General features: G+C 44.8%; 1 protein-coding gene across 2 annotated transcripts in view; it reads right to left on the bottom strand.

The window, feature by feature from the left end:
- The window catches only part of ANKRD13A (ankyrin repeat domain 13A), a 32910-nt gene extending 21607 nt beyond the window's left edge, over positions 1–11303 (bottom strand). Inside the window, exons 1-2 of one of the 2 annotated variants that reach the window (XM_036448756.2) lie at positions 10940–11303; positions 708–840 (exon numbers count right to left, since the gene is read on the bottom strand). In XM_036448756.2, coding sequence (XP_036304649.1) covers positions 708–840; positions 10940–11035 — 229 coding nt within the window. In that variant the 5' untranslated portion in view covers positions 11036–11303. The remainder of the gene's footprint in view (positions 1–707; positions 841–10939) is intronic. The other variant, XM_036448755.1, reaches the window with a different exon arrangement.
- Positions 11304–14502: the final 3199 nt, after the last annotated feature.

The raw sequence follows: 14502 nt of genomic DNA, 5'->3' as shown, positions 1-14502 counted from the left end.
AACCCCACGTTATCATGTGGCCACGGCTTCTTACTGCTAGCTCGTACACAGGTAAAAAGCGAAAACAGAGCACGTTTAGCCTCTTGCTCAAACCCTCATCCTCCTTGGTCAAATCCATCCCCTCCTTCTCCCCCTTTGTTACCGCTGGTCATGGAATCCTGACAACGTCTTCAGAAAGCTGGCTGTAACTATGTGATCACACAGCTATGGTTACATGTAGATCAGGCAAGCAGGGCTCTGCTTGTGTATTTTCTGCTCTGTCACCATTAGATTACCCTAACCAATAATAAGAGAATTGGCACGAGCACAGAAAAGTGCCAGGACTTCACTGGAAAAGGCCATTTCTAGAAGGTCATAATTTCTTTTTGATTTTGCTCATCCTGATGGATCCCTTGCAGTTCCCATCACATTCCTCGGGGAAATCTGGCCTCCACACGTGTGCTTGGTGGGGAGGGCTTGCACTGAGAGCTGCTTTCTAGATGAGGCGTCACCCTCTACTCAGGGCTGTGGGCCAGGACGTAATCCGGGCCGCCGCGCTGTACATCAGCCAGCAGCATCCGGGGCTCCTGTCTCCTCGCCCAGTGCCTAGGCCAGGAGAGAAAGAGTCTTCAGATAAAGATGGCTCTGAAGACAATGCCTGACACTGGCCTTTATTCCCAAAGAGACACTGAAATGAAAGGCTTTAAAGATTTTAAAAGCATACTTGCCTGTCCATCCCTCGCGATTTTCTTTTGTAACATCTGCTTTATGTCGGAGCAAGACTCTAGCAGATTCCAAATGTCCCAAAGAAACAGCAAGGTGCAGTAAGGTTCGACCTCGTGGATCCACAGCCTCCACGTTCTGTGAAGTAAACACGGGCATTTATTACACAAAAATGTGGCAATGTTTTTGAGAGATCCTAAGTATAAAAACAGAAAACAATATTTACATGTTAATTAAGGCAATGTATGGAAAAATGAAGGCTTGCAGATGGGCACAGTTGAAATAGGAATTTGGGGGCTATAAATAAAGATGATAACTACTGAGTTCCTCTTTCTATAGAGTTAAATGCCTAATAAATAAATGCTAGCTACCAGCCTCAGATCACTGAGCACCACCTCAAGCTCCGAACCACACTCAAGTCTAAATAAGGCTTTCCCCTAAGAAACATAGGGGATTTCTCAAGCACACATCAGCATTCAGGTGTAAAACAGGAAGCACAGGCATTTATGCAAAACGGAAAGTGCAGAAGAGAATTTAGGTCAGAATAAAATGACATTCTCCAGTTGGATTCTCACCAACACACCATTCTCATTATTGTGTATTGACTTCCATCTGGCCTAAGTAGTCACACCTTTGGGTCCTGCAGACAATGTGCGTGATCTGTCAGGCGTGTATGTGCACAGATTTATAGACAAATGTAAGCACGCGTGCGCGCACACACACACAGACACACACGTCAGTCCATTTCCCCTTGAGGGTTTTCTCCCAGGTACAGACATACCCTCCTCCGGTGCCTGCTCTCTGGCAGGAGCTCCTTCTGAGGAGCTGGCCCTGCCCTCCAAAGACAGCTCTGAACCCTGTCCCAGGACACAACACGCTGCCACGGGACTTGGGAATGTGAAATGCTAAGTGCCATAACACTCCGTAGAAAATGTGCTTTGTCTTGATTTGAGATGCCACTTGTGCATGATTAACTGCAGCCTCCAAAGATACCCAGAACGTTCCACCACTGGCCACAAGGAAGGAAGGTAAGCAGCACTATGGGCAAACCACTATCCAACAGCTACAGAGCCTCCCTGTTTTGCTAAGTGTGAATGGCTATTGTGCAGTGAAGACAGGAACTGTTGTTGAGGAAAATAGAAGTGTTTGAAGACATCCTGCTAAGGGAACACACATCCGCCTGGACCAATCTCAGGCCTCAGATTCCTCTCAGGCACTGTAGTACCAACGTGTCTCCTTGAACCTTCCACCCACCTCCCAGGATTCGCTGACTTTTCCCAAGTCTGGCTTCTCCATCTCGTCAAAGAGATCAAGAATGCCAAAGCGTAGGATCCACATCTCTTATTTCCTAGCTTTGTCACCCTAGTCTCTAATTTGCATTAAATCCTTATTCTTTTTTTAAGTAATATGCTAAAAACTAAGAACTTAGTTGAAGTTTAACAATAAAGAAATAATTAACAAGTTTATCTTCTTACACATCTGTTATATAACCTTTTCTTACTTAACAAGTTCAATTTATATGAAAAGTGCTAGGTTTAGCTGCTGCCTGATATATAAGAGATGCTTAACAATATTTATCACCCAATTAGGGGAACTACTTACTGCTGTTCACTCCCCACAGCAAAACTAACTAAGCACTGGAGCTCCTAGACAAGCATTGGATACAATATATGAAATCAAAGCCAAATACATTAAGTTGTTGACTTTTCCTATTTTGGACACAGGGAAAACTGCATGTATGACGCTTACACAGCAGCACACTTGCGTGGCTAATTACAACTCTTCGGAGCCTCCTGTGCCTCTCTTGCTCATTTGAAAGGAGAAAAAGGAGTAAGAATGTTATTTTATGCTGACAATGTAATTAAAAACAATGGATGAATAAAGATTACAGTTGGAATTATTGAAACAGAAGATAGAAAAATCAATAGAGAAAATTCAGCAAAACCAAAAGTTGGTTCTTGGAATATTTCAACAAAGCTAACAAACTTTCAGCTAGATTGACTGAGAGAAAAGAGAGAAGACTCAAGTAAACAAAACCAGGTTATTACTACCAACTCTACAGAAATAAAAAATATTATAAAGCTGGGCCAGTATGGCTCAGTGGTTGAGCATCAATCTATGAACCCGGAAGTCATGGTTCAATTCTCTGTCAGGGTACATGCCCGGATTCGGGCTTGATCCCGTGGGGGGCTTGCAGGTAGGGGTGTGGAGGAGGCAGCCGATCAGTGTTTCTCTGTCATCATTAATATTTCTATCTCTCCATTCCTCTCTGAAATCAATAAAAACATATTTTTAAAAAATATTGGGCTCATGATCCGATTGGGAAGTTTTTCTTCTTTTTTGGAGGAAGATTTTATAAAGAAATGGTATTAATTATTAAAAAAAACAAAACATTCTTATTGATTTCAGAGAGGAAGGGAAAGGGAGAGATAGAAACATCAATGATGTGAGGGAATTATCGATTGACTGCCTCCTACTGGGGATTGAGTCCATAACCTGGGAATGTGCCCTGACCAGGAATCGAACAGTAACCTCCTAAATCATAGGTCAACACTCAACCACTGAGCCAGGCTATAAGCCCAGTATTATCGTGATAAAAAGCACATCATAAAAAAAGAAAACCAACAGACCACTAGCTCTTATGAAAACAGATGCAAAAATAATATAGTAGCAATGCAAATTCAGTAACATATGAAAGGGGATATCCAAATGATATCTCATATATGCAAAGATGGTTTAACATCTGATAATTAATATAATACATCATATCAATAGAATGAAATTAAAAACAAACAAACAAACACAATCATCTCAATAAATGCACGCTGTGGTCTACCCCCAAAATTCCTATGTTGAAGTCCTAACCTCCAAAGATGATGGTATTAGAAGTGGGGCCGGTGAGAGGTACTTGGGTCATGAGGAGGAGCCCTCCGGAATGGAGTTGGGAATCAGTGGCTTTACAAAAGAGGCCTCAGTGAGGACACAGTGAGAAGGCTCCTACAATGAACCAGGAAGAGAGCCCTCACCAGCTATCACACAGGATCTGCTGGCACCATGATCTCAGACTGACAGCCTCTAGAACTGTGACGAATAAATTCCTATTGTTTATAAACTGCTCAGTATTTTGTTACAGCAGCCCAAACAGACTAAGACAATGCAGAAAAAACATTTGGCAAAATCCAATACCCCTTTCTGATAAAAACAACCAACCAAAATCCAATACCCCTTTATGATAAACCAACCAGGAATAAAGGGAGCTTCCTCAAAGAGCCTCTGTCTATGAAAACCCACAGCCAACATCATACTCAATGGTTTAGGACTAAATGCTCTCCCCTCAAGATAAGGAACAAGACAAAGATGGTCTCTTTCACCACGTCTATCCAATATGGTACTGGGGGTTCTAACGAGGGCAATAAGGCAGAAAAAGAAATAAAAGGGAAAAGTAAAACTATCTCTGTTCATAGATGACATAATTTCATTTATAGAAAATTCTAAAGAATCCCTTTAAAAACTAGTAGGACCACAATAAATGAGCTCAATAAGGTTGCAGGACACAAGAGCATTACACAAATACCATTTGTGCCTGGCTGGGTGACTCCGTTGGTTGAAGTGTCATCTTGTGCACCAAAAAGCCGTGGCTCGATTCCCATTCAGGGCACACACCTAGATTGTGGGTTCAATAAATAGGCAAATCTATAGAGATAACAATCTATAGCGGTTGCCTGCGGCTGAAGGGATTGGAAGAAATGGGGAGTAACTAAGGGGTATAGGGTTTCTTTTGGGGTAATGAAAATGTTCTGGAATTTGACAGTGGTAATGATTGCACAACTCAATTAATATACTAAAAAACACTGAATAATACACCTTAATAGGTGAATTGCATAAGTGAATTACATCCCAATAAAGATATTTAAAAATCAATGTATGTATGTGCTCTATGTAATACATAAAACTAATGTACCGATATACTGTTTGATGAGTTGCTTAATTTCTCTTGGTTTCAGTTTGCTCCCTTATAAAATGAGATCAATAAAAAATACCTACCTTACTGAGTTCTTACAAGGCACAATGCCTAACCCCAGAGTAAGCACTGAGAAGAGTCAGCTCTTCTCATATGCCCACACTGTCATTTTATTTTTAAATATATTTTATTGATTTTTTAAAAATATATATTTTATTGATATTTTACAGAGAGGAAGGGAGAGAGATAGAGAGCCAGAAACGTCGATGAGAGAGAAACATCGACCAGCTGCCTCTTGCACACCCCCTACTGGGGATGTGCCCGCAACCAATGTACATGCCCTTGACCAGAATCGAACCTGGGACCTTTCAGTCCACAGACCGACGCTCTACCACTGAGCCAAACCAGTTTCGGCTATTTTATTGATTTTTTTTACAGAAAGGAAGAGAAAGAGGGATAGAGAGTTAGAAACATCAATGAGAAACATCGACCAGCTGCCTCATGCACACTCCCTACTGGGGATGTGCCCGCAACCAAGGTACATGCCCTTGACCGGAATCAAACCTGAGACTTTTCAGTCTGCAGGCCAATGCTCTATCCACTGAGCCAAACCAGTTTCGGCCACACTGTCATTTTATATAAGCCGTCACTTTCTTCCTTAAAGAGATTTGTTCAAATTTCATTCTAGTTGAGAGTGAGTCTTAGGGTCCTCAGATAATGACATTAGTTTAGTGAGCAAGAGCTTTCAGAATTTCACTGAAATTCACTTTCAAAGCTGATTGTTTTTTTCTTTAAGTTCCTTCAGTCCTGAGCTGTACCAAATTAAAAATGCCCACCCCAGCCCAGAGCACTGACCTATGAACCAGGAGGTAATGGTTCAATTCCCAGCCAGGGCACAGGCCGGGGGTGCAGGCTCAATCCCCAGTAAGGGCCTGCAGATTCTCTCTCATCATTGATGTTTCTATCTTTTTCTCCCTCTCCCTTCCTCTCTGAAATCAATAAAAATATATTTTAAAAATACCCCTTTTAAGTATAATAGTGCCTCTAAAAGAAAAGTATGAGATGTCTGCATGTCTCCTTCCTACCTGTTAATTTAAGCCCACCAACTTTTCTTTCTTTCTTTTTTTAATATATTTTATTGATTTTTTTACAGAGAGGAAGAGAGAGGGATAGAGAGTTAAAAACATCGACGAGAGAGAAACATTGACCAGCTGACTCTTGCACACTTCCTACTGGGGATGTGCCCACAACCAAGGTACACGCCCTTGACCGGAATCGAACCTGGGACCCTTCAGTCCGCAGGCTGACGCTCTATCCACTGAGCCAAACCGGTTTCGACCCACCAACTTCTCTTGCTCAAAGCCTCCCTGTCATCCTGCTGTCCTCCAGAGGCAGCAAAAGGCCGAGCTTTGAGTGCAGCTGCAGAACTAGACATCAAGTCTCACTTCCTGATCCCCTCCCAGCCTCAGGTGAATTACTCAACCTTCCGTGCCTTGGTCTCAGCAAGAAGTCCGTGCTTTACAAACGCTCACTGTTCCCTCTTGCGGGGCACCTCCCTCGGGCAACCACCTTCACTCGTGGGCAGTCTCAGGCTGCCTGGTCCTCTGTGGCCTGAGCTGGTTCCTCATGCCAAGTCAAGGGGGGAAAGGTACCCACTGGCCTGGTTCTCTAAGGTGAGCCCGAGTTCCTGAGGGCCCAGGGGGAGCACTGAGTAAGCTCTAGGCCCTTTATCTTGGGGTGTCTGGCCCCGGCTCTCAGAAGGCTTCCGGCCAGCAGGCACTGACTTGAGTGTGTGCCCAGTGGCCTCACCCAGCCTTGCCACAGGCGGGGGTGGACACCTCAGGGTGGTTCCTGGTCAGGCTCTGCTGCCTAGACAGCGCTCTTCCTCTTGCCCGAATTTTGTGCTTTCACCTGCTGCCTGAACTGGGCTGGCCCTAGTCAGCCTCATCTGCTACCATCTATCCACCCAGTCCCAGGGTCTCCCCTTCCCCGTCTAAGGTGCACTCACTGGCCTTTGTATTTGTCCCCTTCCATTCACTCACTCTCCCTGTGTAAGTTTTTATTCATTCTCCCAGCATCCGTAAGGCCAAGGATATGTAACAGACCTCTCTTGCTAAATGATAAATGGCATAACCATAACACAAATCATTTCCACTGCACCAACCAACTTGAAGGCCCCACTGAATATTAAAGACAGCAAAGCTGATGGGTTAAGAGGCACTTAATAAAGTGCCTGAAAGGAAGGCACTTAATACTGTGTCTTTGCTGAGCTAATGTTAAAAGCCTGAAACAGCCGAAACCGGTTTGGCTCAGTGGATAGAGCGCCGGTCTGCGGACTGAAAGGTCCCAGGTTCGATTCCGGTCAAGGGCATGTATGTTGGTTGCGGGCACATCCCCAATAGGGGTGTGCAGGAGGCAGCTGGTTGATGTTTCTCTCTCATCGATGTTTCTAACTCTCTATCCCTCTCCCTTCCTCTCTGTGGAAAATCAATAAAAAAAATTAAAAAAAAAAAAAAAGCCTGAAACAATCTCACAGTTGACAAAGTTAGTTACTAAACAGCCAACTCCAGCTAGTAGCAAGTTATCGGGTCGGGGGCTAACACCCACGCAGAAGCATATACTTATCAGCTTCATCTGGATAAACTTGATTCTTCCTGTTCTGCTGTTCACAGGACAAAATTAAATTCTTACCAGTGTGCCTGCTTCAAGTCTCACTCATGGAATGGAAGGAATGAAGAAATGGATAGCAGAAACTTACTGGCAAATAAAACATTAAGTGAAACAGCTGGTTTTATTGCTGGGGTAGTAGGAATTTTTTGTTTTAAATTATGCAACCAGTATGTGTTCCTTTAGAAAAACTGGAATATACACAAAAAAGTAGAATACCCAGGATGATCATCATAACAGCAGCAGCAACTATGGCAAATGGTATTATACCCATTCACTATCTGCCTGCATTTTCAGATGGGTTCTCTGCCTTATTTCCATAATCCTGATATGAAGGTACTTTTAATCAAATAAGTATAGCATAAAGGTTAAGAATACAGGATTAGGGCAGAGTCTGACTTTCTGGGTTTATATCCTGGTTCGGCCACTGGCTAAGCATACACCAGTGCCTCTCCTCCTCAGTTTCCTAATCTGTAAAATGGGAATCATAACAGCACCCACCCCAAAAGACTGGTGTCTAGAAATAAATGTAAAACTGCGCAGCACCTACTAGGGATTGAGCCTGCAACCCAGGCATGTGCCCTGGCAGTAATCAAACCTCTGGGCTGTGCTGAAATGTTTTATGTGCAGTTTTACAGGCGATAAAACAATTCAGCAAGGGTAAATAACTTACCCATTCTCACAACTGAAATCAGCATTAGAACTGGCCATTAATTCAGCTGCCTCCGAGTCAGAAGTAGGTAGCTGGTTCATAATTAACAGAGGATCTCAATAACTATGAAAGCAATAAAATATTTCCTGCCTTGAATTTTAATATCAATGATCACCTGAACCAGTTACATAATTTGCAGGGACCAGTGAAAAATCAAAATGCAAGAAACTTTATTAAAAAAATAATTATGAACTTCAGGATGGTAAAACCAATCCTGAGCCTCTTCTGAGCACAAGGTAGCCTTTGAAGCTAGGTCAACTCAACACTTTCAATGGCCAACTTTCAGAATTGAAATTGGGTTTTGTGGTCATCACAGTGAAGTTTCCATGATCAAGATGTTCTTTTAAAAAAAAAAAAAAAAAAAGTTTTTATTGCCAAAACCGGTTTGGCTCAGTGGATAAAGCATCGGCCTGCGGACTCAAGAGTCCCAGGTTTGATTCTGGTCAGGGGCATGTACCTTGGTTGCTGGCACATCCCCAGTAGGGGGTGTGCAGGAGGCGGCTGATCGATGTTTCTCATCTGTTTCTAGCTCTCTATCCCTCTCCCTTCCTCTCTGTAAAAAAATCAATAAAAAATATTTTTTAAAAATGTTTTTATTGAGTTCAGAGAGGGAAGGGAGAGGGAGAGAGAAAAATATCGATACTCCTACAGGGGATCAAGCTCTAAACCCTGAGCAGGAATCGAACCAGCAACCTCTTGGTGCACAGATGCTCAATCCCTGGAGTCACACTGGATGGGTTCAAGATGTTCTTTATGATTACATTTGACCTTTCTCCTCCCCAAAGGGAACAGGTATACTGTGAAATGATCTACAGTGATAACCAATAACAAAGTCAAAACCAAATAACTAGCAAGTATGAACAGTTTCCTGAGACCTCCTTGACTGCTGAAGGCATTAAGGACCAAGTTATTCAAGGAAAATCTGCTGCAAAATTATAATTTTCTAATCACAAGCGTCCTTAGGTTTTTCAAGTCACAGAGAACTTTCAGTGAACACCTTTGTCACAGCTTTCTGGAAAAAGAAATAATTCAACTATGTCACATTACAGATTATAAACCAAGACTGCTCTTATCAAAGAAGTTTTTCTATCAAGAAAACCCCCAGTTTATTTAAACTCTTTTCTTCCTCTCCAAAGGCTAGAAAGTGGGCTGTTTTCAGAAATCGGTATTGAAAGTGTGTGATGAATCTCTCTATCAAAGGGGTTGTTAGTTCTGTGACTTTGTACTTTATCTTGATATTTCACAAGGAGTTGGACAGCCCGATACTGAGGATGCCAAATGCAGCTGACCTAAAACCATAACTGCCCGGTGGTTTTTAAAGTGTCCATGGTGAGACTTAGAGTTAAGAGCAAAGTGATGGAGGCCTCCCTCTGTACAGAAAGGGTTAAGTCATCAGGTACACGAGGATGCCTTATGGTGAGTCATTTACTCTGGGGGCATGATCTAATTAACACCAAGGACTTACAATAGAGGTTTATTTTCATTGGATGGAGGATTTACAAAAAAAAAAAAAAAAAAAAAAAAAAGCCACTTTGACTTCCAGTGGGTGCGCAACACTTTTGAAAGAAATATGGCAGGTGCAAGCACAGCTTAGCAGTCACCATTTACCAAACGAGGTAACTCTGACTGCTCAATGCTCCTTCAACCTAAAACTCCTGGACAATTACAGTGCCAATTCGAAAACCAGGATGTTAGTACACTGGATAAAATGAATCAACAAGAACAATTACACCAAACAACTACAAATTCTTATTCTAACGGCTAAGTTTATTAGCTCGTAACCTGAAGGCACCCACGAATCCCAGAATTGGAGAGATGCCTAAGCAGGGCTTCTCAAGCAAAACACTACTGACATTTGGGGCCTGATAATTCTTGATTGGGGGGGGAGGGGTGCGCTATCTTGTGCACTGCAGGATGCTGAGCTGCATCCCTGGCCTCTCCCACTAGATCCCAGGAGCACCCACTCCCCACGTGTAACAACCAAAACTGTCTGAATGCATCTGGAGCGGTGGGGGCCAAAACCACTTCCAACTGAGAACCACTGCTTTACTTACTTTTTAATAGATATTTTTTATTTCAGAGAGGAAGGAAGAGGAAGAGATAGAAATATCAGTGATGAGAAAGTCATTGATCAGCTGCCTCCTAAACGCCCCAACACTAGGGATCAGAGACTGAGCCCGCAACCCGGGCATGTGCCCTGACCGGGAATCGAACCAGTGACCTCCTGGTTCATAGGTCCATGCTCCACCACTGAGCCATGCCGGAGGTGCTGAGAAGCACTGCTTTAAAGAGAAGGTGATACATACAAGACCAGGAATCGATGTACTTTGGAACACGAAGGGATTTTAAGGATCCCGGGCACCAGTGATTCTCAGACTTGGGTAGGCATCAGTCTCCCTGGGCCAGGGAGGGAAAACGCCTTGCCCAAGGTCACAGGGCGGGTTGCCACCTGGACTCCAAACCCCACCGAGCCCTTCCTTACGAAAAGGGCGGGCGGGGTGCGGAGCGGGTATTGCTTGGGGAAGAGCCTACCTGGTTGGGACGGCGCGGTGCTCACACAGAGAACCCCGACTGATAGGTAATAGGTGGGCGACCTTGAGCAAAGCGCATCACCTCTGAGCGCCTCAGTTTCCCTTTCTTTCCAACGTAACAATAATAGCACCTACCTCCTTGGACTGTTGCAAAGTCAAAAAGAGTTCATGTCACCAAGCCCTCGGCACCGGGCCTGGCACACAGTAGGCGCTCAAGGCACGTCCTGCGACGGTTCCCGCCCCACGCCCGGAGGACTGACGGGCCTGCGGGGCCCGGACGCGGAGGACGGAGACGGCTCCGCAGGCTAAACGACCCCGGAGCTCCCCCTCCGCCTCCCCCGCCGGCCCGCCCCGCCCCGCCCTCACCTGGTCCCGCAGCTCCCGCTCCAGCTGCCGGTAGTCGTTGTTCCACACGAGGAGGTGCAGGGGGAAGTGGCCGCTGGCGTCGCGGGCCGCCGACATGGCGAGGAGGCCGCCGCCGGGCCGCGCCGCCCGCCGCCCAGCCTCAGCCCCCGCGGGGTCTCCGGCGCCGCCCGCTCGCCCGGCGGCCGGCGAGCTCGAGAGAAGGCGCGCGAGTGAGGGCGCGGGGCGCGGCGGAGGGCCCGCGGGCCAGGGGCGGGGAGCGCGGGAGGTCGGGGGTCGGGTCGAGGACCCGCTCAGCCGCGCCCACCCCGCGCCCCACCGCGCCGCCGCCGCCGCGCTGACAGCTCCGAACCGACTTCTGCGGGCTGAACTGCCCCGAACCGGGAAGTGCCGGGAGCGGACCACCGCTCACCGCGGAGGGGGGGGCGAGGCCAGGGAGAGAGGCCAGGCCCCCGGCCCGGGGCCCACCCGCTCCCCCCCACGTCCAGCTCCGCGCTGGCAGACACAGCGACATTCCGCAGGAGATTTCAAACCCTCCCTCTTGGCTCAGGATCTGGAAATAAAAAACTCAGCCTGCCCGTAACCCCCCCGCTCCAGCAACCGCAAATGGTTCTGCCCACAACCGGCTCCTTCCAACGACTCCGCGCCCGGGGGGTGGCAACAGCCCGTGGGCAGGACCATTCCGTTTACTGACTCCCCTGTCCGCCTTCCGGGACCCGCGCAGAGGCTCCTGTGATTGGTCAGAAGCCATTTTGGAAGTGGGCACCTCCAAACTGCTTTGAAGGGGGAACTACAAACCTTAGAGAAGTGGCATTAAAGAGTTGCATGGCCTAGCAGATTGTTCTATCTCATGGTTTCTCAAGGAAGGGCGTTTTTGAAGGAGATCATTCTTTCTGTGGGGGTTGTTCTGTGCTTTGTAAGATTGAGCAGCATCCATAGTGTTAACGAAAAAAAAAACAAAAACAAAAAAACATTGAAAACTGTAAAGAATTTTTGTGATTTTATTTGAGCCAAACTGTCGACCTATTCCGGGAAGCAAAACCTCAATGAATCGAGATAATGCTTTGAAGAATGGCGGGTTACATTTCTACTTATACATTGCAATCAAAGGAGGGACATAAGTGGGTTACATGAAATTCATTGGTGATGGATTAAGGAGGCAGGAGAAAGCAAAGCAGAGGGAAATCCCTGGGATTGGATAAAAAGTAAAATGATGGACACATACTTATGTGGGTACAGGAACAATTAACATGATGATGAAGGAATTTGAGGCATCATCCTGGCACTCAACACATTAGTTTGTGCCCCAGGAGCTCCAGAAAAAGGGAAGTTACAAGTTACCCAGACATCTCACAGATATGTTATCTTATAGGAAAAAAGGCAAATGAGCTCAGTAAAGAAGATCTTTGTCAGGGAAAATATCGGCCTAGGACATGACTACCCACTATAACCTGTTTGTAGTTAAATATTTAATTTTCAAACCATCTTTTGTGGTTATTTTAGGTCTCTGAGTTTGCAAGACTGCCACACAGGCCTCCCCTGAGCTTGTCAGGTTGGCATGTGGCTCCTTTCGTCCACACTAGCCTTTCTACCCACTGGTTGCCAGTAGCACTCACACCCCCCCAAAACACACACACACACACACACACACACACACACACACAAAACACACACACACACACACACACACAAACCCTCCAGGCATTGCCAGTTGTTCCATGGAGGAGGCACATCACCCCCAGTCGAAAACCACCATTATATCTGAACTCCAAACTAGGTTATGTTACCTATGGCTTATTCCACACATGAGTGTCATGTTTTTTGAAGCTAGCCATTTGAATTTTGGGTTTTGAATACACAGAGTTGACCACAGTCTGCAAGTATAAAGTTAATTCTTTAAAAAAAAAAAAAATATATATATATATATATATATTTTTTTTATTTATTTATTTATTTATTTTTTTACAGAGAGGAAGAAAGAGGAATAGAGAGAAACTTCAATGAGAGAGAATCATGGATCAGCTGCCTCTTGCACACTCCCTACTGAGGATGTGCCCCCAACCAAGGTATGTGCCCTTGACCGGAATCGAACCTGGGACCTTTCAGTCTGCAGGCCACTGAGCCAAACCAGTTTCAACAAAGTTCATTCTTTGAGTTCCAACATAAGACACTGAATGTAGCTCCTTGATTCAATAAAGAACCAAGTCAATTTACATCTACTCACCGATCTGAGCTGTCCACAACTAGACTACATAGCTGGGTGAAATTATTTGATGAACCCAGAAAGCTTACCCTCTGCCTTCTCAGCTTTTCAGATGCCTGCAACAACAGCTGTTTAAGATTGCTGGCCTAATCCATTTTCTGCGTGAGTTGAGTCCAGAAGATTTGTGAGTCTCCCATCCAAAATGGGATGCAGGAGCACCGGGATGGTACCCAGAGGCTCTAACTGTGGAATGTGTGGAGATTACCACACATTTATCAAAATGGAGAGGTGGACCAAAACCCAGAGCTTCTGAGAACTATTGGAAGGGGAGAGGCCGAGAGAAACAGACATGAGAAAGACACATCGATTTCTTCCAGGACTTCCTATCCTTTCAGAAACCTTGTGCAACTTAATCTTGTCTCTTGTTCCAGGTTTATTGAACACCTCTTATTCATTAATTGAAAAACTCCACAACGGCTGCTTACCAGAGTACCCAAAGTCAAACAGTACCAGACCCATAAGAGGCATCTAATATCTGCTGAACGGAGCTCACAATTGTGTTTACATATGAGAAATCTATGAATCAAACAAGATCAACTCAGTACAGTCATGCTGACAAAACAGGTTCACACCAAATGGGCCGAACCATGAGGAATATAATTTATTTTACTTTGACAAGCTTGCGCTTGAGGACATAAACTTTTTAAAAATATATTTTTTATTGATTTTTCTAGAGAGACAACTGACACCTTCCAAAGAGAAACACCAATGAGAGAGCATAAGATCGATGACCACTGAGCCTGCCGCCCTGGCATGTGCTCTGCCATCCAAAACCATGACCTCCTGGTTTCTCTTTTCTTTGTAACATTCTGGTGGTGTTTATTATTTGCAAGTCTTAAGACCCTTGAATAAGTCTCTGTCATTTATTTGTAGTCAAAGCCTCTTGACTTCTTTTGTGTGGTTGACACAGATAGCACATACAATAAATATTCCTTAGCATCAGGGCCACGTCTCTTCTCTCCTTCACACTGATTAAACTCACCTCGTTGCGTTTATCTTATAGCATCCTGTAAATTACTTTAGGTTATCTATTCTTATGCTATCCTTATTCTAAAAACAAATTGTGACAAGAAGATAATAGTAAAACCAAATACCAACAATAATAGAAGCTACTATTATTGACAGCTTGCTATGGGACAGGCACACCACACTTTTCTGTGAATTATTACATTTCTCCTTAGCCAGATAGTATATATTTAGTTTTCCAGGTCACCTATGAGTTTTGTTGGTTATTCCTCTTCCTCTTTACCACCCCTTAAAATTATCAACCATTCTTAGATAACAGGCCATACAAAAGCGAGTC

Source organism: Pipistrellus kuhlii, unplaced genomic scaffold, assembly GCF_014108245.1.
Source record: "Pipistrellus kuhlii isolate mPipKuh1 unplaced genomic scaffold, mPipKuh1.p scaffold_m20_p_20, whole genome shotgun sequence".
Lineage (NCBI taxonomy): Eukaryota > Metazoa > Chordata > Mammalia > Chiroptera > Vespertilionidae > Pipistrellus > Pipistrellus kuhlii.
Note: the sequence above shows the minus strand (reverse complement) of the source record. Positions and strands in the feature narration are given on the sequence as shown.